The 26140-nt window shown below is 42.0% G+C and overlaps 3 protein-coding genes and 1 long non-coding RNA gene across 11 annotated transcripts in view; all 4 read right to left on the bottom strand.

Annotated features, from left to right (window-relative positions):
- The window catches only part of LOC119502695 (major histocompatibility complex class I-related gene protein-like), a 38845-nt gene extending 31880 nt beyond the window's left edge, over nt 1-6965 (bottom strand). For all 5 annotated transcript variants that reach the window (XM_037793845.1, XM_037793843.1, XM_037793842.1 and 2 more), the window contains exon 1: nt 6836-6965. In XM_037793845.1, coding sequence (XP_037649773.1) covers nt 6836-6890 — 55 coding nt within the window. In that variant the 5' untranslated portion in view covers nt 6891-6965. The remainder of the gene's footprint in view (nt 1-6835) is intronic.
- LOC119502690 (major histocompatibility complex class I-related gene protein-like) overlaps nt 1-26140 on the bottom strand; it is a 78719-nt gene that overhangs the window by 6693 nt on the left and 45886 nt on the right. For both annotated transcript variants that reach the window (XM_037793817.1, XM_037793816.1), the window contains one exon: nt 25199-25477. In XM_037793817.1, the coding sequence (XP_037649745.1) occupies nt 25199-25477 (279 nt within the window). The remainder of the gene's footprint in view (nt 1-25198; nt 25478-26140) is intronic.
- LOC119502711 lies at nt 12093-13162 on the bottom strand. Its single transcript, XR_005210140.1, has 2 exons — nt 13106-13162; nt 12093-12315 (listed from the first exon to the last, which is right to left on the bottom strand). It is a non-coding gene; the product is annotated as an uncharacterized LOC119502711 (long non-coding RNA).
- LOC119502682 (major histocompatibility complex class I-related gene protein-like) overlaps nt 24257-26140 on the bottom strand; it is a 334522-nt gene continuing 332638 nt past the window's right edge. Inside the window, exon 6 of one of the 3 annotated variants that reach the window (XM_037793762.1) lies at nt 24257-25061. In XM_037793762.1, coding sequence (XP_037649690.1) covers nt 24724-25061 — 338 coding nt within the window. In that variant the 3' untranslated portion in view covers nt 24257-24723. Of the gene's footprint in view, nt 25065-26140 lie in introns of all 3 variants that reach the window. The other 2 variants (XM_037793761.1, XM_037793760.1) reach the window with 2 other exon arrangements.

Genomic DNA, 26140 nt, shown 5'->3' with positions numbered 1-26140 from the left:
CGTCGTCCCACTCACAGCCGCTCATCCTCTGTAAAATGTGGGCACCTGAGAGAGACAGAGACAGAAAAAAGAGACATCTCAGTACAGCCAGCTCCTTTACCATTCTACCTTCTGTTTTAGAGGGGTGGGGTACAGGGGATGTTCAAATAGTCAACAGTAGATGTCACATAGAAGTGGTGTACATCATCTGAAAGCTGGGAACCTGAAGATTCATTTGAGATGCAGCACTGTGTGTCAAGTTGTTCTAGTTATAAATAACAAAAACAAATTAATTAATAAATGGATGAATAAATTAAAAGAAATAGTGAAAGTGTAAAAGAGTGTAGAACATTATAATAGAAGTATATGATGGTCATCCCCATGCTCTGTTATGTCTCATAAGTTGTTGCAGCATTTTTTGGTTTGATACCATTTGTTACAGATTTGTTGCTAAATTTAACCATTTTTAACCACTGGAGTATCGATAAAAAAGATCAATAATCTCTTCAAAATACCACATTAAGACACAAGGACCTCGAGAAACACCATAGAAAAAGTCATGCTGTGATTTGGTATCAAAAACTTTTGACATTTGGAGATATCTGCAAGAATTGCATTTTTCTGCAATTCTGTAAACTGCTCAGAAACCCCCTTATTGTCAATCTAGCTAGGAAAGCCATCCATCCTCTGAATGCTCTAGGTCTCTAGTTGGTGGCTGTACTGTTTCATGAGGCTGTGATTATCCTAGAGGTCACCACAGGTCATTTCATACAGTGAGGTCAAATTTCAGAAAATGGTCTCACTACATTGAAATGTCTCCTATGGGGACTTACATCATCACACATGAATACAGTTGGGCTCATTGGATCCACAAGAGTCTCAGCTTTACAGTGATACCCAATTTATGTAATTCAGAACTGTTCAGGGACCCTAGTATGCAGAAATATTCAAATACACCATTTTAGAATAGGCGGAAATAACAGATTTATACTGCATAAAGAAAAACTGCATGTGATTATCATAAAGTGTGCATGTGTAAAGTCAAGGGACCCCTTTGAAAATCGCCATGACAGTTTTCCCTCGACAAAATTTAGCGTAAATTCACAGCGTTATTTAGTATTATCTTCCCGACAAGCTAGTATGACATGGTTGGTAGCAATGGATTCCTTAGATTTTCTAGTTTCATATGATAACAGTATCATCACTCAGTGCAACAACCTCTTAAAGAGGTTAAGGGGTTAACAGATAATACGACATCTTCACCACAGAGACACACACACATTGGCTCAGTGTGATTATACTGTAAGCTACGTCTCACCTCAGAGGGAGGAAACATTTCACCAGTAAAAAGTTACATATGAACATAAACATACTGTACCTCCAGTTTGGTTTAAGCGCTGCTTCAGGCTGTCCAAGTTGGCTCTGAAGAACTGCGGGCTACCAAAACACTCCTGAGAATACCACTCCAGGTGTTGTGGCTCATCCTTTATTAGTTTCCTCATCCAGTCCGCGTTTGGGTTCTGGGGTCTTGTTGTTGATGTCACAGTAACCCGTCAACACTTCATCGACCATCGCAGCACCAACAAACTCTGGGAAGTTTGGGACTCCAGAAGTTGCAGTAGAGAACATTTTCAGTGAGTGTTTCACTGCAAGACAAAGAAGGTTTTGAATTGGATTTTAAACATTCTTGAGGGGTTGATTGATTAACCCATTTGTGCCCACAACTGAAATTTTGAGTTTTGAACTTGCCTCAGCAGAAATTTGAAGAAATTTTCAAAATCGGTCAAACCGTTTGGCTGAAAATTGAGTTTTTCTTATTATACTAAATATAGTCTTTGGGCACATGGGTCTACTGTTTTTGCACTGCTTTATATTTTAGGTAAAAACAGTAGTCACGTGACCTCAGATGAGATATACAGTAGTATGATAAGAAAATGGCTGTATCTCAGAAACTACAAAGGGCACAATCAAGTACTTGGTATCTATGAACTCACACAAAGTTGAATATCAAAGATATGCACACATATGCAGTGTAAAAAGTGTTGTACTGTTAGATACTTGCCCAAAGTATGTCCGTACCAATTTTCAAAGCTTTTGACCGATCAGAACAAATGTATCCTTATCATACTAAATATAGTCTTTGGGCACAAATGGGTTAATTGGTTGTCAATTACCCAAAAAAAGGCGAATAGATAGATAGATAGATAGATAGATGTACTTTATTAATCCCAAATTGGGAAATTCTTGTTACATCAGCAGATTATCCAGGCAATGCACAGGGACCGTAAATATACATATCAACACTAGAGGTAATATCTATAGTATACTCAATATAATCAATATATTAGAATACACTATACATATATCATACTACTACAACTAGCTTAGAAAATATGAAATATGAACATAGAATAACAATAACATGCTACAACAGCAAAGTGTGTAATGAAATACTATGTATTAACAAAGTGTGCAAGTTATAAAACTAAAACATAAAATTAAATGAGGTAAATATATACATTTATACAGTATGTATATATATATTTACTTTTGATGTAGATGGCCAGTGTAAAATATACAGTATATATATACTGGAAAAACAAAGTTCGGAAACTTGTGTTTGGTGGATTATTTCTCTGTTGTTACAATGCTAATGGTCATTGTATTTTACATGGTTGGAAAGCTTGTTTATTTACCTTCGCAATGATGTCCAACTTGTAAGGATCATGCATTTGTGGGATGAGCAGCACAGTTGATTATGTGGGTAGCGCCCAAGAAAAATTTGCCAAAATGCTCCGTCAATGGTAAACAGCGTATTCTCATAAGGCTACCAGGAAGCCTGCAATGACTGCCCTTCACCGTCAGGCCCGTTTGCGCTGGTGTCGACAACACAGACAATGGAACCTGAACATGTGGGGGAATGTCATGTTCAGTGATAAGTCCAGGTTCTGTCTGCCAAAGTTGGATGGCAGGGTCAAAGTATGGAGACGACGCGGAGAACGCTATGCTGATTGTTGCACCGATGGAGTAACAGCTTTTGGTGGGGGCGGTGTCATGGTGTGGGGCGGCATCTCCCTCACTGGCAAAACAAGGCTTGTCATCATTGAAGGCCATCTCAATGCAGTGAGATATCGGGATGAGATTCTGCAGCCAGTGGCGATCCCATATCTCCACAATCTGGCACCTAACTTCATCCTCCAAGAAACAACGCTCACCCCCACAGAGCCAGGGTTATCACAGACTACCTCCACAATGTGGGATTAGAGAGAATGGAACGGCCTGCCAAGAGTCCACACCTCAACCCAATTCAACACTTGTAGGATCAGCTTGGGCGTGCTGTAAGTGTTAGAGTAACCAACACAACCTCGTTGGCTGACCTGCAACGAATCCTGGTTGAGGAATGGAACGCCATCCCACAGCAACGTGTGACCAGGTTGGTGACCAGCATGAGGAGGAGGTGCCAGGCTGTTGTGGCTGCGTATGGATCTTCCACCGCTACTGAGGCTCCTGACGGTGTATTAAATGAATAAAGTGTAAAATAGCCAATATGTCTTGTTTGTTCCTTGTTACTGATAGAGAGTTCAATCATCCAATCCACCAAACAACTCAAAACAAGAGTCACCCACATAATCAGCTGTGCTGCTCATCCCACAAATGCATGATCCTTACAAGTTGGACATCATTGTGAAGGTAAATAAACAGGCTTTCCAACAATGTAAAATACAATGCCAATTAGCATTGTAACAACAGAGAAATAATCCACCAAACACAAGTTTCCGAACTTTGTTTTTCCAGTTTATATATATATATATATCTATATATATAGATATATATAGATATATATATATCTATATATATAGATATATATTTTTTTTTATTGTAGGCCTACTAACAGCAGATTTGCTCTTTTGCAACTGATAGAATTATTATTAAGGAAACCTAGTAAATGTGATGGAATTGCTGTAATATATAATTTTGATTTAGTTACGTCATACTACATAAACAATAATATTGGGGGATAGTATGTCCTCTCTATGATCACAGCATTTCCCACAGTAAAGAGGGTACGTCTCCTAGCAACAGTCAAGGTTTCCTCTATCGTGTTTATGACGACGATATTGATATATTACCATTTTAATTGCCTAAACTAAAGCATATATACGGTTTATGTGTCGTTTTGCAACACAATGGCGGGTAGGTCTATATAAAAACAACAAAAGGCTTATGAAATGATTGTAATTTCATTGTGACAAAAGGCCAGCCATTAGGATTTATGGGTACGGGGAAAAACTTTCCAAACTGGGCCCCTCATCCAGCCTGACTCCAGGTCGCCCAGTTTCATATCATATTATTATATTATATATTAAGCAATATTCATATTCACTCCAGCTTTAAAAATGAGCCCGCTAGCGGGTTTTATTTGTAAGTTTCCCTAGCTCCTCATCTTTGTATGTTCAGCTTCGCCTGTCATACCTGCTGCTTCTCCAGAAATTTGGTCATTGCCTCTCGGATCCTTTCATTTTCTTGATCTCTCTCTGTATGAGATGATAGGTTGAAAGGTGTTTTAATGATGCAATATATTTATTTATCATGTAAATATATTTAACTTGTACTGTCAGTGATATAGGTCAGTAAATTAAGTGTTGTTCTTGATCCCATTTAAGCAGAGCCGGCCCTAGTCCTTTGGGGGCCCTAAACAGGATTTGGTTTGGGGGCCCCCCTCATTGTAATGTGTTGCCACTTCACATGGAACTGAACCAACTTGTGTATTGTAACTATTAGTTTAAGCACACATAATATACATGTATAAACATTTATAAACATGTAATGACTAAAGTGAGCCCTATTAGCAGCCTCACTCTCTTTAAATAGACTACAGTAAACACAGTTTGTGTCTATTTCCTCCTAACCCTTGATCTAAGTTTGATGCGTATTTTAGTGTTATGTTCTCATTGGAAAGGGGCAGGGCAAAACCTCACTTATCTTCATGTGTACGCTGTCTGAATCTAGAAAGGATTTAACACAACCAAAAAGATATGATGCACAAGGCAACCATATGGTGAACAACATACATTTATTACAAATAAATAATACTATTGTGCAAAGTCTGTGCATGTACAGGCTGATGATCCATCTCCTGACAAACTGAAGCACCTGTAAATTATAGATAACAACATTATTATTCATTTTATCAGCTGCATCAGGCCCATTTAAACTGGCTCCCCCAGATTTCATTTTATACATTTTCAAATATAAAATACTATTTATACTATGGCTTGACTGAATACTTGATGGTTATTATTTAGATGTGCATCCATATTGCCCAGTATGCCTAGCTAATCAGCATTTTAAATTCAATATTTAATCAATAGTCAAATTCAATCTATTGCTTTCCATCTTGCATTAGTCCAGAGTTGTAACTAAACCTTGACTGAGAGATTAGATAATATTGACTTGTTTTAAAATGATGTGTGCCTGTGAGGAGTGCCCATACGAATCTCTCAGCCCATACTTGCCAACCTTGTGACCTTAAAAAAAGGGAGACTTTCAAAACCAAATAGTGAAAATAACAAAAAATAAGTACATTGCAACAGCATTTTATGTTAAACTTTTAATTCTACCTTTAACTCCCAGGAGAGAAAACTGAATAATTTGCCCCTCTGGTGTGAACTTGGTGTGTGAATCTCTGGTACAAACTAATATTCATAATTTTTTATTTATTTTTGCTCCTGCTTGAGTATTTATTTTTCTTAGTTCTCTCCTTCTAATAATAATAATAATAAAATAATAATAATAATAATAACAATAATATTATAATAATAATAATAACAATAATAATAATAATACATTTTATTTGGTGGGGCCTTACAGGGCACCCAAAGACACCTTACAAAGATGAAATAATACTGAAACAAATAAAAACAGCCAGACACGACGAAAACACCAGCAGAGCAGAACAAGAGACATTTAGGCAGAGACATATGAGAGGGAATAAACCAGTTGATGGAAGGACACAGACTGATGGACATTACAGAGAATAAGCCAGTTTGAACAGATGGGTTTTGAGGTGAGATTTGAATGTTGTAATAGTGTCAGACTGTCGGATGTGAGGAGGGAGGGAGTTCCAGAGCCTGGGAGCAGGTCAGCTAAAAGCCCTAGCACCCATGGGTGCTGAGGCGTGAGGTGGGGATGATCAGAAGACCAGCTGAGGATGAATGCAGGGAACGGGCTTCTTTCACTAACTGAAGGTCCTTTCAGACACAACGTGACAACGGCACCACTGCGCTCTGAAACACGCACCACGACCGCTTTTCACTGCATCGAGCAAAGCTGAACTCCGGGCGCTGCTCGCTGTGGAGACGAGCTGCTCGCTGTGGAGAGCGCAGCTTCAACATGAGCTCGAACTCCGCTGTGTCGCAAGCATAGACTGCTCTATTCACTCTCATGGTGTTTGTGTTCTCTTACCTGAAGGTGTAAACATTGACACCCGTTTGGAGATGGGGGAGGTGGGGCTTTGCGTAATTTGCGGGCCTTGCTTGGTGAGCGCACAGGGCCACTCAGCTCTTTTAGATGCTCTCTGTCTTGTGGGACATTTCAAGCACTCTTGGGGGGCCTCTAGTAACCGCGGGGTTATAAGCAGCCGCTTAGTTCGCTTATGGCCGGGGCCGGCTCTGCATTTAAGGGTCAACCATAGACCTTTGCATGCCTTGGGCCCGGGGACAGCTGTACCCTTTGCCCAGCTGTGACAAAGTGAAAGGGATTCATCGATGTCGCACTACAAAGTGACTAAATCAAACAAGTTTTGCAGCAACAAGAATAACAAGAAATAACGTTAAGAGTCAAAATATGATCTTACCTGTAGATGCAACATGACAGAAGAGGAGCAAGTTGAGCAACACAGTTAACTTCATCTTGTATTGATTAGTAAGAGAGAGAGAGAGAGAGCTGCAGTCAGCTGACTAGCAAATTCGATGTGGGTCAGAAGTTTGGACTTTGGTCGACTGAGGTGCGGATCCGCCCTCAGGTGTTTCACTCATTTCGGCCATATATATATTGTACCATATCTAGGGTACACATATCTAATGAAAGTACTGTCAATTTTGGTATTGTATTTTCAGACTGGAATGGAATGTTTTTCTTCTCCCAAAATGTGTCACCACCGAAACAAAGCAATACACTATCATAAAAAAAGTTTTATATTAACCTGTTAAGATTGTGTGTCCATCTCTCCTCTAAGGAATATTTTTACATATTTTTTTAGAAGTTTTTCACAACTAAATCAATTCAAATTACAATTTTAAGAGTTTTTTAAGTTCAATTTACAAGATTCATCAAAATCTAAATGCAATCTTTCTTTGTAAAATGCATAACGCTGATCATATTGATTTCAGAGTTACGGTTTGATTAAATTGAACATACATTTAACCAATCAGTATCATAATATTTTAGTTGATAACTCAATGTACCTTATTTTTTACAAAATACCCAGTGTTTCGGTATTGACAGCACTGTTTCGGTAGTGACCACAGTGTTTTGTTTGCAAGGTTATATCATATTCCCTCAACCTTATCGCTTGATATTAACTCATAACATGCCTTATGCCTCGGAAATATTACAAACACAAATGTTTATGAGCAAAAGAATGCAATTTATTATTGAAGACAGAACAATTGTGGTCCAATTGTGTCCAAAGGTGCATAAGTTGGTGCTCAAGTGTATTTGTTGAAAAAGAAGGGTTGTAGCAACTCATAAAGTAGTAACTGTGCATAATGTAATAATTGAAATGTAATAAAAGCTCATAATGTAATAATCAGCACATAATGTAATAAAACCTTGAGCGTACAATGTAATAACAGTTTTGTTAATAATGTAATAAGTTATTACAGTATGTTTTTAAGTTATTACATTATAAACTTAGCAAAAAAAAGGTAAAAATGTAATAAACTCAGAGCATTATGTAATCATTTTTAAAAAAGAGTACTCTCCTTGTCTTCTTAAAGCACAGGAACCCTCTAGTTTTACATGACACCAGTGGAGAAGTTAATAAAGCAACTGGACTTTGTCTGTTTGATCAAGAGGACATTTTCATCAATCAGTTCCATATTGATGAAGCCTCTTGGATTTGAGACTACAAGATTTCCAGTGACTTGGACAAATGAGAACCTTTACAGAGATGATGCTGAATTTATTATACTGGTGATTCTTAGCATGTGAAATAACTGTTCCACACATAATTACTCCAGTTATTGTAATTGTTAGCTGATCCAAGTAGCAAATAATTTAAGGTAACAATCCTCAATGCAGTCCCTCAGACTGGCCTCAGTCCCTCAGACTGGCCTCAGTGCAGTCCCTTAGACTGGCCTCAGTGCAGTCCCTCAGACTGGACTCAATGCAGTCCCTCAGACTGGCCTCAGTCCCTCAGACTGGACTCAATGCAGTCCCTCAGACTGGCCTCAGTGCAGTCCCTCAGACTGGACTCAGTCCCTCAGACTGGCCTCAGTGCAGTCCCTCAGACTGGCCTCAGTCCCTCAGACTGGACTCAATGCAGTCCTTCAGACTGGCCTCAATGCAGTCCCTCAGACTGGCCTCAGTCCCTCAGACTGGACTCAATGCAGTCCTTCAGACTGGCCTCAGTGCAGTCCCTCAGACTGGCCTCAGTCCCTCAGACTGGACTCAATGCAGTCCCTCAGACTGGCCACAATGCAGTCCCTCAGACTGGCTTCAGTGCAGTCCCTCAGACTGGCCCCGGTCCCTCAGACTGGACTCAATGCAGTCCCTCCGACTGGCCTCAGTGCAGTCCCTCAGACTGGCCTCAGTCCCTCAGACTGGACTCAATGCAGTCCCTCAGACTGGCCTCGATGCAGTCCCTCAGACTGGCCTCAGTGCAGTCCCTCAGACTGGCCTCAGTCCCTCAGACTGGACTCAATGCAGTCCCTCCGACTGGCCTCAGTGCAGTCCCTCAGACTGGCCTCAGTCCCTCAGACTGGATTCAATGCAGTCCCTCAGACTGGCCTCAATGAAGTCCATCAGACTGGCCTCAGTGCAGTCCCTCAGACTGGCCTCACGCCCTCAGACTGGACTCAATGCAGTCCCTCAGACTGGCCTCAATGCAGTCCCTCAGACTGGCCTCAGTGCAGTCCTTTAGACTGGCCTCAATGCAGTTCCACATGCAGATCCTGATACTGTCCCTCATGTTGGACCTGAAACAGGATTTTGAACATAGAATTTCTGGTTGCAACATTTTGTGTGTTGTTCTTGTATGGATTTGATGATATTTTTCACTTTACTTAAAGGAGCAGTGTGTAGCATTTAGGGGGATCTATTGGTAGAAATGATATATAATATTAATGTTTTCTTCAGTGTATAATTACCTGAAACTAAGAGTTGTTGTGTTTTCGTTACCTTACAATGAGCCTGGTTTATCTACATACGGAGAGGGTCCTCTTCACAGAGCCGGCCGCCATGTTTCTACATTAGCTCAGAACTGACTCTTGTTGTGTTTCTAGTTGTACAATGTTGTTGTACATGTTACAAAGTAAACATTGAGTTAACAGTAAATATGCCACTCATTTATTTAATGTAATTTAAGATGGGTTCCTATACTCCAAAAAAAAGTACTGAAGAACTGGAATAATTATGTGTGGAACAATTATTTCACATCCTAAGAATCACCAATATATTAAATTCAGCATCATCTCTGTAAAGGTTCTCATTTGTCCAGGTCACTGGATATCTTGTAGTCTCACATCCAAGAGGCTTCATCAATATGGAACTGATTGATGAAAATGTCCTCTTCCTCCCTGCATAACTCTACAATTTCAAATAGAAATCAGCATTATCTACATGTTTAAATAACTTAATTTAATAATAATTATAAAACATTACCTTAAGTATGTTTATTTCCTTGAAATAGATGACTGAACAATCCATTTTGTCACTACCGAAACTATCATGTCACTACCGAAACTTTACCATATGTTTCGGTAGTGACAATTTCAGCTAAACTTGAGCATAACTCAAAAATGCCAGCGAGCGCATGGCTAGCAAACGTAGCTTTCAACAGTTATACACAGATAAAAACATAATATTTTGCATTAAAACCCCAAAAACTTTACTAAATTGCAAAGAATATGTGTTCGGTAGTGACAATTCTTATAGTTACACAGTGATTTTCAGACTTTAGATCAGATTTACTCCAAAATGATGGGATTTAACAACTCACCATGCAGTCATGAGGGAGAGGGATGCAGAGTCTCTTCCTGGTCAAAAACGCAGGGCTTTGGCTAAAAACCAGCTCAGCTAATGGACTAAAACTCTTTGTGTTTCGGTAGTGACATGAAAATGGGGAGCAACATTTTTGGAATAACATTTTTTAATTTAAAAATTAAATCCAAAATAAATCTATATCTTTCAACTTCTGTTTAAAAGAAATCAAAGATCTTTTAAACAACACCATTGAATATATATATATATATATATATGTATATATATATATATATTTAAAGTGTTATTTACATAAATGGAAATGTAGGGGTTAGGGTTTGGGACAGCCACTTCCCAATAGAAATTACCCTATTAATGATGATTTTGTTTATATTTAGCTTATCACTATCTCATTCAATGCATTGGGTTTAAATAGATCATAACACAATCTTATTAAATATCTAAGGTTTGAACACTTAATTGTTTTGTGTTTATATTTTTTATTGTGGGACCGCAGTTTGCACCAATTCGGTGGAATGGCCCATATTCATTGCCACATTGGACGCTTCAGCCTGTTACGTCGATACGTCACCGTGGGCGCCATATTGGACCGGGCAAGACTGGCCTGTAACCCTATACTAGAGGATTTCTGGATAAAAAGCACTGTAACGTCTACATATCTCAACTGATTTAAAAGAGTCGTTATTATATTAAAGGGTTTAGAAAAATAAAGTTTTGTTTCCATTCCAGTTACTTAGAAACTAGATAGTTGAGCTCTAATCGCTGATAGACGCTCAGGAGACGAGTGTGTACTGTTGGCTGACATGAACTGAATTACTGACGTGATAGAAAATAATTCATTTATAAGAAGGAATTGTAAAAACTCACGTTTGTAAAGTATGGATTTGGTTTATGTTCCTTGGTTAAGGTTAATACTGTACTTGTAGTGAGGTCCCTATATAATATAATATAATATAATATAATATAACATAACATAACAAATAATACAATGTACGAATGTTTGTGAAACGTCTTCCTCTGTTTTAGAGATCATGCTTTAAATCTATAGGCTACCACTAACACTGCATTTACTATTATGTTCATTTTCAGGCACCTTATCAATATCATACTAATAAGACCAATCAGAATAACAGGCAAATAGTAGTATATAAATAAATAATGGTAAAAACAAATATAAGTATAATAATATTAGTTATGATCTGAATTCATTGAAATAATGGTGATAATACAGCAATTATTAAAAAACAACAAAACACAAAATAATCTAATAGCGTAACTTTTAATCACTGGTTTCACACATTACACTTGAAACACTGGCATTATGCCTTAAGGAGTGTCCACTGTACTTTAAAGTTTACTGAGTACCTAAATTTAGCTGGGCAAAAAGATACCATTTCATTTTAAAAATACAAATATTAATAAAGAATGTGTGATTAGTCTGTATTTCATTCCACAAAAAATATCTGAACTGTCATTTTTGTTTTGTATGATAATCTCATTAGAGTCAGGGCAGTGTAATTACATAGCTAACTTGCATCTTTATATCCTGAAATCAACTGTATTTCTTCCTGGATGATACATTATTTTTGGCTGTCGTATCAGTTTTCAACAGTTACCATAATAACGGAGGTTTATAGTACATTTATATTTAGTTTAACTTGAGTATCTCACACATCTGACAACCACCTACAGGGTTTTGATCGACAGTTGTAAACTTCAGAGTTACTAACCAATTCCAAAGTTGAGCCTTTCTGGCATCAGTGCTTCAGATTCTCTAGAAATGCTGGATTGTGCAGTAAATACAGTATGTACAGTAGATATGAGCCGAAGACGCAGTTATAGACAGGTTGTTAGAAAAATCTCCTTTATCAGAATAATGTTTTTTTCTCTCCCCACAACAGTCAGAGGCATCATGTTTCCATGTCTCTGTGGTTCCTCCTCATGGACTGAAGGAAGAATTGAAGTAGTCCAAGTTGGCCAAAAGATGGCGCTCACACCAAAATAGTGACGTCACAGTAACCCATGGCAGACCTGTGGTGATTAACAGCAGTTCTTAACAACAAATAACACATTTCCAAATGGAGTTTCATGATCAAGCAGCACCATCTGTAACTAAAGACAGAAAAAGAGAGATTGTCTGAGTGTTAGATGTTTGCTCATCACATATAATCAAAGCATTATGATTAGAAAACGATTGTGTTTAGCTCTTGCCTCTTGTTGAAGCTACTGTCAGTGGTTTGATGCAACAGATACAACCTCTGTGTTTACCCATACACATTAAATTCATTGAATACATCTGCTAGATCATATTTGTCTGATGGATCCTGGGTCTGAAATTAATCTTTTTCCTCACCTGCCACTTTGGCAGGTCACTGAACATTTCTACCGGCCACTCAATTATTTTTGTCTGCCACTTCTGAAATCTAGGTAGAACGCTTTAAAATGGTAAACACTGAGTCAGTGGTACCATACCGTAGAATTATGGAATATATCATGTAACCTTAATTCATGACTACTGTATATTTAATTTAGGCTTTAGAAATGTAATGGAGTAGAAGTGTAAAGTAGCATAAAATGGAAATACTCAAGTAAAGTAGCCTACAAGTACCTCAAAATGGTACTTAAGAAGGCACTACTTGACTAAATGGACTTAGTTACATTTAATTATAATTATAATTATAAGAATAAATCATTATAATTCCACCTCTGCAAATATATCTATATAAAATACAATTTATTCTAAAGCTGTTGTTAAAGCTGATAGATTCTTTTTCCTTCAGACTTTTTGGACTAGGCTACACACACATGTATTTATTTGCAGTGTCAGTCACAGAGAAGTTACATCCTGTTCTCCTCTATGATGCTCCTGCTATCTAACACAAAATAATCCACGTTGGCTGACCTGCAACGAATCCTGGTTGAGGAATGGAACGCCATCCCACAGCAACGTGTGACCAGGTTGGTGACCAGCATGAGGAGGAGGTGACAGGCTGTTGTGGCTGCATATGGATCTTCCACTGCTACTGAGGCTCCTGATGGTGTATTAAATGAATAAAGTGTAAAATAGCCAATATGTCTTGTTTGTTCCTTGTTACTGATAGAGAGTTCAATCATCCAATCCACCAAACATCTCAAAACAAGAGTCAATACCAACAGGAGAATACACTGTTTACCATTGGCAGAGCATTTTGGCAAATTTTTCTTGGGCGCTACCCACGTAATCAGCTGTGCTGCTCATCCCACAAATGCAGGATCCTTACAAGTTGGACATCATTGTGAAGGTAAATAAACAGGCTTTCCAACGATGTAAAATACAATGCCAATTAGCATTATAACAACAGAGAAATAATCCACCAAACACAAGTTTCCGAACTTTTTTTTCCCAGTTTGTATTCCCTTTTAATTGCCTAAACTAAAGCATATGTACAGTTAAGGTGTCGTTTTGTGACACACTGGCGTATAGGCCTATATAAAAACAACAATAGGCTAGTGGTATTATTGTAAGTTCAGTGTGACAAACGGTGGTTCCTCGATGACGCACTAAAAAGTGACTAAATCAAACAAGTTTTGCAGCAACAAGAATAACAGGAAATAACGTTGAGTCACAATAATGAATACTTTTTCCACCACATTCAGCATGTTGTACTCGATTCAGTATTAAATCAGCAACTTGACTTTTTCCATGTGGTTTACTGGAGACAATCCATATGCAGTGGGACTATGTGACCCTAATGTTTGAGAAATCCATAGACAAAGTTTGTAAGTGATGCAACTAAATTGTACTGATTACAGTTTAGTGAGTCGAGACGTTTCTTGCTGCAGTCTGCAAAAGTGGATGAAAAAATAAATAAAAAGATCTATTTAATCTAATATTTTAAAGATAGTCCTAATTTGAATTGATATCATGGAAATCTGGAGAGAGGAAGTAAAGAACAACATTGCCCTCTGCTGGTCTGTTAAAGAGATTACTAAAAAAGAACAACTACAATGTGACAGAAGAGCAGAACTTTGAGGTGTGACATGAGAATAAAAATAAATCTACCTTAGAGCTGCAACGATTAAGTGATTAGTTGTCAACTATAAATCATTTAATCGGTTTGAGTCATTTTTGTAAGAAAAAAAACATTCTCTGATTCCAGCTTCTTAAATGTGAATATGTTCTGGTTTCTTTAGTCCTCTATGACAGTAAACTGAATATCTTTGAGTTGTGGACAAAACAAGACATTTGAGGACATCATCTTGGGCTTTGGGAAACACTGATCGACATTTTTCACCAATTTCTGACATTTTATAGACCAAACAACTAATCGAGAAAATAATCGACAATGAAAATAACTGTTAGTTGCAGCCCTACTGTAATCTATCTAGATCTCTCCTCACACACTATGAATACAAAAACTACACCATTCAGGTTTTGTTGTACAAAGGTGGAAAGTAATTTATTACATTTACTTAAGTACCTAAGTACAGTTTTGAGGTACATACTGTGGTTCAATCCTCGGCTGCTCTGGTCACATGTCGATGTGTCCTTGAGCAAGGCACTTAACCCAAATTGCTCCCGAAGGCATAGCCACCGGTGTGTGAAGGAGTATTTAGATCAGATCCTGATGGGCAAAGTTGGCACCTCAGCAGCCTCTTCCATCAGTGTGTGAATGTGTGTGTGAACGGGTGAATGCTGACATGTAGTGTAAAGAGCTTTGAGTGGTCGGAAGACTAGAAAAGTGCTATATAAATGCAAGTCCATCTGAATACATCTTCTCTCCTTCTGTATGGCAGCCAATCAGATGAGCAGCTCTCATTAGAGAGATTTATTAAATGAGTTTGGGGGGTTTTCTTTATCCAAATGAAGGGTAGAGAACGCCATTTGTTTTACAGATTGTAAAGTCCTCTGAGACGATAAGTTGTGGAGTTCAGCATCCTCTTCTATGTTCACTGCCCCCCTGTCAAAATAAGTAGTAAATAAAGTGAAATCCTTGTCATATTGGTGTCCACATTATGCCGGATGTTTGTTTTAATGGTGAACAGGATATTAGTTGCTCACCCACAAGGGGAAAAAATATATATAATTGTATATAATGTGAAATACTTTACCGTATAATACTTACTGTCAGCAGGGCGAAACCCTGAAATACAGATGAGAGAAAACAATGTTGGAAAATGATTCAAATTAAATTTTGGGCTTCACTATCACTTGTCAAATAAATGGATTGAGTTACCAGAAGTACCACACTAAATATGCAGGACGAGACTATCACAGGTATTTATTTGAATTCATCAGAGGAATAAAAACATCTCTGTTCCTCACCGTTATTGTTCCTCCTCCAGATGAAGAGTCCAGCGATGCAGACCGCCAGCAGCAGCAGCAGCAGTCCTACAACAACTCCAATAACAGGACCAGCAGGGAACCCTGCAGGAGGAACTGGAACCAAAACAGAACATTCACACTTTGGGTTCATTCACACTGTGTGCTGTGTGGTTCTGAAAGTGTTTTCAGTGGTAATGCCTCAGTTCTGGATATGACTTTCATTTCAATTCAACATTCAGGCAGTGCTGTCAATCATTATTGGTCAAACAAATGTGTAGTAAATAAAAACCCTGACAAAGAGGTTCACAGCTTATCAGTGGTTTAAGTGGGTACAGTTGTAGGGACCTCATGAGACAAAGAGCCTTGGCCTACATGGGAAACCAGAAGCCTGATCACAGCAGGGGACCTAACTGCCCGGCTCTTGAAATTTCGCATCTACATGCGAAATTTCATTTTGAACCCAAACAAGGGCTCCCATTGGATGAGGCTAACAGGAAATGTGGGGTCTTTCCGGTGAAATGCCCACTACCTCACAGGAGATAGAAGCACGCTCACCTGAATCTCATCCCCTTTCCACTGCAACTTCACGTTGCTACAGGAGGTACCCAACGCTGACGCGTTCACCTTAAGACTCGTGCCACAATTTCCTGACCTCGCTGGACGAGTTTAAGAAATTGTTGTGTCCATCAGACTTTGATCCACATCCCTGCAGAAGGAAGAATACAGCCCGGCTTCACCAAGGAAGCCGAGGACAACCGTTCTTCATCAAAGGAAACGAGCGCACCGCCTTTTCCTTCATTTCTGGCTGCTTTCCCCTCCGCTGCCACACAGAGGTCCAGCCTGCCGTTCATCAGCTGACGAGCATCATAACGGCCCGTTATTGTCCGAGCCTGCGACGCCGCCGGACCAATTAACGACGATATACTCCACTATCGCTCCGAAGAAGCGATTCAAGTAAGAGGCTTGTGTCTGGGCAGAGACTAGTGAAATTGTATATTCCAATAAGTTAATAACTATTGTTGATTTATACTAAACGTACGGACCGCCGAGTCCGTCTGTTTGCTTTGTTTATTTAACTTGCTTTGCTCTGCTTTGCTTGTTTATGTTGCTTTGTTTACTGTTGCTGACTGTCTGATTACTGTGTGCTCCTTGTGTTAGCTCCTGCCAAACGTGAAGATCTGTAGCTGTAGTTTATTATTAAAAGACCAGTGCACGGCTGACAAACGTGAGTTTGCCGGCCGAGCATCTGAGTAATAATAATCCAGCTATTACATCTCTCGGGCGGCAGTTAGGATTCCTGCTGCTGCGGTGTTTACTGTTTTGACTGTGCTACTGTTTTAAGGCGCTCCCCGCCTTTCTTTTCCTCCACTTCTACTACATACAAACAAACACTTTGCCGACACGTGGGACTTAAACCTCCCGTTCGTACGCAGTCGGTAATTTCCGTGGCGCTTCCGCCACCAGAGCAATTCCTCCCTCGTGACGTAACCACTTACGTGGTGACGCCGCCTCGGGGTTTCCCTTGCTCCTCCCACACACGCACACACGTAGATACGCCTCCTCACGTTCCCACCTTACTGATCACGCGGGACTTTCACATCCCGTTTGGGCGTGGTCTGTAACGTTCGAGCAACCCCTCCCTCGCGTGACGTAACCACTTACGTGGTGACGTCCACCGCGGGCGTCCTTTGCTCCTCCCACACCGCACACACACATAGACACGCCTCCTCACATAGGCTCACCCCATTACCTTACAGGACACGTGGGGTTCACACCCCCGTTTGGGCGTGGTCTGTAACGTTCGAGCAACCCCTCCCTCACGTGACGTAACCACTTACGTGGTGACGTCCACCGCGGGCGTCCTTTGCTCCTCCCACACCGCACACACACATAGACACGCCTCCTCACATAGGCTCACCCCATTACCTTACAGGACACGTGGGGTTCACACCCCCGTTTGGGCGTGGTCTGTAACGTTCGAGCAACCCCTCCCTCACGTGACGTAGCCACTTACGTGGTGACGCCACCTCGAGCGTCCTTTGCTCCTCCTCCACACACACACTCCCATTTCACACCTCCTCTCATACTCACACACACACACACACACACACACACACACACATCTCTCTCTCTCACTTTGTGTTTTGTTTAATTCTAGTTTAGTGCTTAGAGCTGCATTGTAGAACATCCATTTGTTTATTAAAAGTGTTATTAATTAGTAAATTATTAGTAGAGTGTTTATTGTTGATTGAGATCACTACATTTAAATAAATGGTCTTATTTTAAATAGCAGTTGTCTGTGTTTGTTGTGCATTCATATTGTAATAGCGGCTGGTTATGAGAGTTAGTGCTCGGATTCACCCTTCACCGTTCATCTCCTAAATGTAAAGTAGTGATTAAATACTGGCATTTGGAGTGAACAATCCCCGTATGAGACTGGATTAACGTTTTGGTTATTGGTCCCTGATTCCAGGGTGGTGCCCCGTTCATTATTAATGTTGATTAATAATTCTTATTAATAATAATAATTCTATGAATATTATTATTAAATTAGCTAATAACCAAACCTGTTCCATTTGTAAATCCCTTACAAATGGTGCCCCGTGTGAGGCTCTCTGATACCAGTTATTGCAATATTCATGTACAATAATCCAGAATAGTTACTTTTGATTTATTAATTTTTTCAAAAATTTTGATTTTTGAAAATTAATTTTCTTTTCAGAATTTGTCAAGCATATAATCAGTGTGGACTGATTAAGTGTGGATTAGTGGTTAGTTTTGTCTTGTTTGTTTGAAATAGCAATTTTGGTTGCTATTTGGTTTTTGTGGAATCCCTAACCCATTAACATAAGCTGTTACTGACTGAAGGTGCTAAAGTGACTCATTAACATCCAAAGGCCTGATAGCTTTAACAAATCTAACATAGTTTTGTAATCCACAGGTCAAATCCTCTTACCTGTGCATTTTTCTTTCAGCAACATAGTATCAACTTTCTATTTTATATCTCAGGGTTATCGTTTACTAGCTCAGCAAAATGAGTAGTGACGACACCCGTGAGTCAGGAGCCGAGGCTCCACAGGAGTCCACCGATCCATGCCTGCAGGATGCGGTCGCTGGCCTCCTCAAGCTCTCCCTCGAGGAGAAAGAAAATCTTAATAGCTACAGTGCTGGCACTGTAGAAGGTAAGATAATAGAGCTGGTTGAGTTTATCAACCAGCCGACCGGGAAGCCACAGCGCACCGTCCCGGATGTGCTCGGTCAATTAGTCTTGTTGTATGACCGCAAAACGCAGCTGCAAGCTCCAGCACCAGGCGCAGCTCCAAGTTGCAGAGCACGGTAATTCCAACCTACAAAGGGAGGTTCGGGATTACCGTTTCGAGGTCTCCCGAACACAGGAAGATCGTGCTCGGCTGCTGGAGGAGACTGACGCCGCGTATGCGCAGCTTCAGGCTGCCACGCAGGAAGCAGAGGCCAGAGTTAAGGAGGCACAAGCCAGACAGGTAAGTACTGCTGCTAACCTGTTCTCCTTAGAATCACCTGACTCAGATACGGAGAACGTTTCTGCTGCTAATCCATCCAGCCAAACCCTTGGCTGGACCCCATCTAACCCCATCACTCGTGATGGTCACCGTGCCCCAGTAGCAGCACGCCCGATGGACACAGGTTCACTGCCCTCCAGGAGTGTACCCCAATCCATCCAGAGCCGTGCTACTTTGCGGTTTGACCTATCTCCACCTCCATTCCGGACAGGGGTAAGTTACTCACGAGAAGCGAGTGGTTTTAGATCCTCATACGCGGACGATCGCTCAATGTCACGTAGCTCGCGACCTAACCCCAACCGGACTCCGTCCCCTACACGAAGGAGGAGCAATCGTCCTTCCCGCTTTGGTGACCCAAGCGACTACGGGTTTTCAGATGACTCGGACCGCGTGTTTACCCGCCCCGAAGTCATGGCCTGCGTACCCATCAGCTTGAGTCCCTGGCAAAGGACATTGAGCGCTTTGATCCCAGTAGTCGAGAGTCCAACATCGACGACTACCTCAGGGAGATTGAGCGCTGCCTTCTTGATCTACCTCACGCTTCGTCACGTGAGGAGCTAAAGCTTGTGTGGAAGACTACGGCTAGAAGAGTTCATGTCTTCATGGAATCCTTGGCACCACAAATCAGAGACTGCTATCCAGCCCTCTGTAATGCCCTACGAGAGGAGTATTCTCCATATACGGATCCAGCTTCTGCCACTCTCGGCGCTTTCGCAGTAATGCATAAAAAGCATGAGTCCCCGAGAGACTATTACAGACGCCTGAGAGCCGCTTACTTTCAGGGACGTAACGCCCCGGGTCTGGAGGAAGAACAAACTTTCAAGTCCCTGTTCCTGCACAACCTCCACGAAAGTGTGCGTTATGATGTCACGATGTCCAGCAGGTCAAACAACCTCAGCATGCATGAGATCAGGAGGTATGCGCAGATGGCCTGGGAGACACAGACATGCCCTGTTAGGTGGCAAGAAGACGACGCCACCCGCGTCCTGGGGATTCAGTCCTATGAGAGCAATGACCTGGCACTCGAAGGCAACGAAATGCCTCGTGCTTGGGGAAATGCCAGGGTGACTTACCAGGGACGCCAACCACCTCGCCAGCATGGTAACCAACAGAACCAAGGGGGTGGTAACCAAGGCTACTTCCACAATCAGGCCAGGCCAAGGCAACCTGATACCTTCCAACCGAAGAGGTTTCAGTACGACCAAAACCCCAAGCAAAGAGGTAAGTATAATGATGCAGTCCCAAACCCCCCCAGAGGGGAGGGTTGGCAAGAAATGGAAAACATGATTCGAAAGTGTTTCAAGGAAGCGATGAGACAGTTTGGGACAGCCAGTCAACAACCAGCGCTGCCGGACACTCCAAAGAAGTCCGACGACAGCCCCCCACCAGTATGACATGGCCGGATCCCATTCTCTTCTACCACCAAAGTTTACGTCGTAAGCTGGAGAAGGGAACCAAAGGAGCCCACGTTGCTCCCTGGGACCACCACACCGAACGTACCGCAACCTCCATTCTTGACCTCCTTGGCAACCTCGTCCGCAAGGATAATGCCACACGCATATACACCTCAGTATTCATAAGGAGCTGTATCAGCACCCTTGATCTGCTTGAATCCGGTTTTGAACTAAACCTTATGTGTTCCAACACTTAGGTTCCATCACTCTTCAGGGGATGACTCTCGTGCATCCCATTTGCATCTGCACTCATGATGCAGAGCCCGTGCTCATCGGTCAGACGGACAAGCCGCCGTCATCCAGGAGTCCAGAGGACCCCCACCGATGCTCATGCCTTTTCCAGAACCTGATCCAGGTTCTGATCTTTCCTTCTGGATCCACACGGACCAGATAACCTTAAGCCTTTTGCACTTCCAGGAGAGAGGGCAGCCTCCACACCCGAAAGGGAGGGGGGCAGTCCCCACTCTCAGAGGAAGAGAACACACCCATGTACACCTTAGAACACCACCAACCATTGCCTACCACGATGACGACCCGTCTCTCTACCTCATTCCCAATCTGAACAGGGGTGCCAAAACAAAGGACATACACTGGGTCTGCCCAAGCAACCCCTTTGTTCGAGATGGAACAGACTACCTCTGCGGCCGGAGAGTGACACTCCCGGACAAAAGCACCACGGTAGTATGACCATCAGGGATGAGACCACGGAGACACGGGTGGAACGGGCTGGCAATCGCTGGCTTGTGAGTACATCGGCCACCGAAGCCCTATTGTGTCATGACCGCCATGATACAGCCACTAAACTAACACTACCTAACCAGACAGTGTTTTTAACAATTCCATTGGGAGCTACAATACACATCGATGACATTGTCCTCCATCATCTCAACCCCGACAGACATGACGTGGAGATTGAGATCATGGATGCGCTCAGAGGTCACGACCTCACAATAGGCGACACCCTTCAACAGCAGCTTCTGGCTGAAGGGACTAAATTGGTTCAGTTCAGTCTCAAACCGACTGGACTTACCACCACATTTTCGTCACATATGAATGGGTTATCGTCCTATCAGGATCATCCGATGAATTGGATAGCCCTGGTGCTTTTGCTTGGTGGTTGGATCATCACGGCCATCGCTGCACACAGCATGTACAAGTACATCCAGACACTACAGGCCAAACTAGATTAACTTCTGTTTGTGTCACCAAGCTTCATACATCAGCCCTCAACCACACCTCTAACTGGCTCCACCCCTCTCAAGGAGTAAGTTGGTTAACCCTAACCCTAATTCTTTCCTCCCTCTCCGAGCAGCAAAGAATGTGATAAGATTGGTGTTTCCCTCAGGTTGAATGATGTATGAATGTAAAACAATGCAACAAGAAATAGATAAGTCATCTGCCCAGATACTAGAGCCTCTGTAAAACGTCAAGCGCTGAACAGCATGGACTACTCAAACTCTTTCCCACTCAGGAATATGGACTGTGTAACCCTCAGGTTACCATCACCTACATGGACTGTTCGGCCCTTTCATGCTCTAAAGACCGGGACCTGCGTCCCACTCTTCAGAACAAAGGGGGACTGTAGGGACCTCACGAGACAAAGAGCCTTGGCCTACATGGGAAACCAGAAGCCTGATCACAGCAGGGGACCTAACTGCCCGGCTCTTGAAATTTCGCATCTACATGTGAAATTTCATTTTGAACCCAAACAAGGGCTCCCATTGGATGAGGCTAACAGGAAATGTGGGGTCTTTCCGGTGAAATGCCCACTACCTCACAGGAGATAAAAGCACACTCACCTGAATCTCATCCCCTTTCCACTACAACTTCACGTTGCTACAGGAGGTACCCAACGCTGACGTGTTCACCTTAAGACTCGAGCCACAATTTCCTGACCTCGCTGGACGAGTTTAAGAAATTGTTGTGTCCATCAGACTTTGATCCACATCCCTGCAGAAGGAAGAATACAGCCCGGCTTCACCAAGGAAGCCGAGGACAACCGTTCTTCATCAAAGGAAACGAGCGCACCGCCTTTTCCTTCATTTCTGGCTGCTTTCCCCTCCGCTGCCACACAGAGGTCCAGCCTGCCGTTCATCAGCTGACGAGCATCATAACGGCCCGTTATTGTCCGAGCCTGCGACGCCGCCGGACCAATTAACGACGATATACTCCACTATCGCTCCGAAGAAGCGATTCAAGTAAGAGGCTTGTGTCTGGGCAGAGACTAGTGAAATTGTATATTCCAATAAGTTAATAACTATTGTTGATTTATACTGAACGTACGGACCGCCGAGTCCGTCTGTTTGCTTTGTTTATTTAACTTGCTTTGCTCTGCTTTGCTTGTTTATGTTGCTTTGTTTACTGTTGCTGACTGTCTGATTACTGTGTGCTCCTTGTGTTAGCTCCTGCCAAACGTGAAGATCTGTAGCTGTAGTTTATTATTAAAAGACCAGTGCACGGCTGACAAACGTGAGTTTGCCGGCCGAGCATCTGAGTAATAATAATCCAGCTATTACATCTCTCGCGCGGCAGTTAGGATTCCTGCTGCTGTGGTGTTTACTGTTTTGACTGTGATACTGTTTTAAGGCGCTCCCCGCCTTTCTTTTCCTCCACTTCTACCACATACAAACAAACACTTTGCCGACACGTGGGACTTAAACCTCCCGTTCGTACGCGGTCGGTAATTTCCGTGGCGCTTCCGCCACCAGAGCAATTCCTCCCTCGTGACGTAACCACTTACGTGGTGACGCCGCCTCGGGGTTTCCCTTGCTCCTCCCACACACGCACACACGTAGATACGCCTCCTCACGTTCCCACCTTACTGATCACGCGGGACTTTCACATCCCGTTTGGGCGAGGTCTGTAACGTTCGAGCAACCCCTCCCTCGCGTGACGTAACCACTTACGTGTTGACGTCCACCGCTGGCGTCCTTTGCTCCTCCCACACCGCACACACACATAGACACGCCTCCTCACATAGGCTCACCCCATTACCTTACAGGACACGTGGGGTTCACACCCCCGTTCGTGCGTGATCTGTAACAGTCGAGCAACCCCTCCCTCACGTGACGTAGCCACTTACGTGGTGACGCCACCTCGAGCGTCCTTTGCTCCTCCTCCACACACACACTCCCATTTCACACCTCCTCTCATACTCACACACACACACACACACACACACACATCTCTCTCTCTCACTTTGTGTTTTGTTTAATTCTAGTTTAGTGCTTAGAGCTGCATTGTAGAACATCCATTTGTTTATTAAAAGTGTTGTTAATTAGTAATTACTGCTGTAATAACTATTGATTTATATTGATGTTGTTAGAGTGTTTATTGTTGATTGAGATCACTATATTTAAATAAATGGTCTTATTTTAAATAGCAGTTGTCTGTGTTTGTTGTGCATTCATATTGTAATAGCGGCTGGTTATGAGAGTTAGTGCTCGGATTCACCCTTCACCGTTCATCTCCTAAATGTAAAGTAGTGATTAAATACTGGCATTTGGAGTGAACAATCCCCTTATGAGACTGGATTAACGTTTTGGTTATTGGTCCCCGATTCCAGGGTGGTGCCCCGTTCATTATTAATGTTGATTAATAATTCTTATTAATAATAATAATTCTATGAATATTATTATTAAATTAGCTAATAACCAAACCTGTTCCATTTGTAAATCCCTTACACAGTAAACCAGGAGTTCAAGATGTAAAAGCTTTATTTAGCGCCATCTATGTGTGAAATGCCATCGAACTTGGCAGCACCTCTCAGAGTAAATGTCAGCACCGGTCCTCTAAATGTGGTTGCTGTTGCACGTTTTTAAGACTTACGGCTGGTTATGTGATACAGTGGTTCTCAAACTTTAACATAATCAGGTTGGAGTTCGAGACCCCCCCAGCCAGGCGTAAACAGCTGTTTTTACGTGCGATTTTGAGTGATTATAGTGAACGCTCTGATTAATAACTGTAGGATAAATAATATAAGGCTTTGTTTGTGTGTTTAGTTTGGTTTTGTTTGAATAGCTAGCTCCTAGGCGTTGTCCAATGTGCTCCAGGCACTGTGGATTTCTGATGCGTTTCGTGACTTTTTCTCTCCCCCCGACCCGCCGGAAATGACCCGTGAGAAACTCACCTGCATGCACACTTTGATTCTCACAAACACACTCAATAAAATCTATTCTATATCACTGGTACAGGCGATGTAATGCAAAAACCATCCCCCAGTCTAAAATACTCCATCACTTGTGATTCCAGTCTTACCCCAGTTGGTCCTAATCACTGCTTTGTCCAGTCTGGTGACGATGTCGTCCACCACACCAGAGAGATGAAACACACAGTCGTACCTCCTCCAGTCTCCAGGTGCGACTGATGACAGGTTCAGCTCAACACTCATCTGGAAGGATCCATCGTGGTTGGGGAGGATCTCTCCGTGGTCCACGTCCTCATGAATCTCCTCTCCATCTTTCCTCCAGAACATCTTGGCTCTGTCGGGGTAGAAACCTGTAGCGTGGCAGCTGACTGGAGAGGAGGGAGTCTTCTGGAGGAGACACACTGAGGGACGCTCTGGGGAGAGGGACAGACACAGATGAGTCTGTACTGAGACACCAGGATGTGTCAGGATATTATTTTCATTGGAATGATACAGAGCCTTAAAAGCACTGAGTCCATGTACAACAGTACATCTTGCCATGTGATCCTACCTGTTCTCTGCAGAAAGCTCCTCCCATACTGTAGGTACTTCCTCAGCCAGTCAGGATATATGTGGATGAGGTAGTGTTTGTTGTATTCTAATCTAGCTTTGTCATTATCCCATCTACGTTTGGTGATGAAGGCCTGTTGTGTTGGAGCGGTCCATGTCAGCGTCTGCAGGTCCAACAGAAGGAAGTCTTCTCCATCATAACCGTACTGATTAAAACCAACAACCTCTCCAGTCTCGTTGTCCCACTCACAGCCGCTCATCCTCTGTAAAATGTGGACACCTGAGAGAGACAGAGACAGAAAAAAGAGACATCTCAGTACAGCCAGCTCCTTTACCATTCTACCTTCTGTTTTAGAGAGGTGGGGTACAGGGGATGTTCAGGGGTAGATAAATAGTCAACAGTAGATGTCACATAGAAGTGGTGTACATCATCTGAAAGCTTGGAACCTGAAGATTAATTTGAGATGCAGCACTGTGTGTCAAGTTGTTCTAGTCATAAATAAAAAAAACAAATGTATTAATAAATGGATGAATAGATTAAAATAAATAGTGAAAGTGTATAAGAGCATAGAACATTATGATAGAAGTATATGATGGTCTTCCCCATGCTCTATTATGTCTCATAAGTTGTTGCAGCATTTTTTGGTTTGATACCATTTGTTACAGATTTGTTGCTAAAGTCAAGCATATTTTACCACTGGAGTATTGATAAAAAAGATCACTAATCCCTCCAAAATACCACATTAAGACACCAAGACCTTGAGGAACACCATAGAAAAAGCCGTGCTGTGATTTGGTATCAAAAACGTTTGACATCTGCAAGAATTACATTTTTCTACAATTCTGGAAACTGCTCAGAAACCCCTTATTGTCAATCTAGCCATCCATCCTCTGAATGCTCTAGGTCTCTTGTTGGTGGCTGTAAAGTTTCATGAGGCTGTGA

This window comes from Sebastes umbrosus, chromosome 15, assembly GCF_015220745.1.
Source record: "Sebastes umbrosus isolate fSebUmb1 chromosome 15, fSebUmb1.pri, whole genome shotgun sequence".
Classification (NCBI taxonomy): Eukaryota; Metazoa; Chordata; class Actinopteri; order Perciformes; family Sebastidae; genus Sebastes; species Sebastes umbrosus.
Note: the sequence above shows the minus strand (reverse complement) of the source record. Positions and strands in the feature narration are given on the sequence as shown.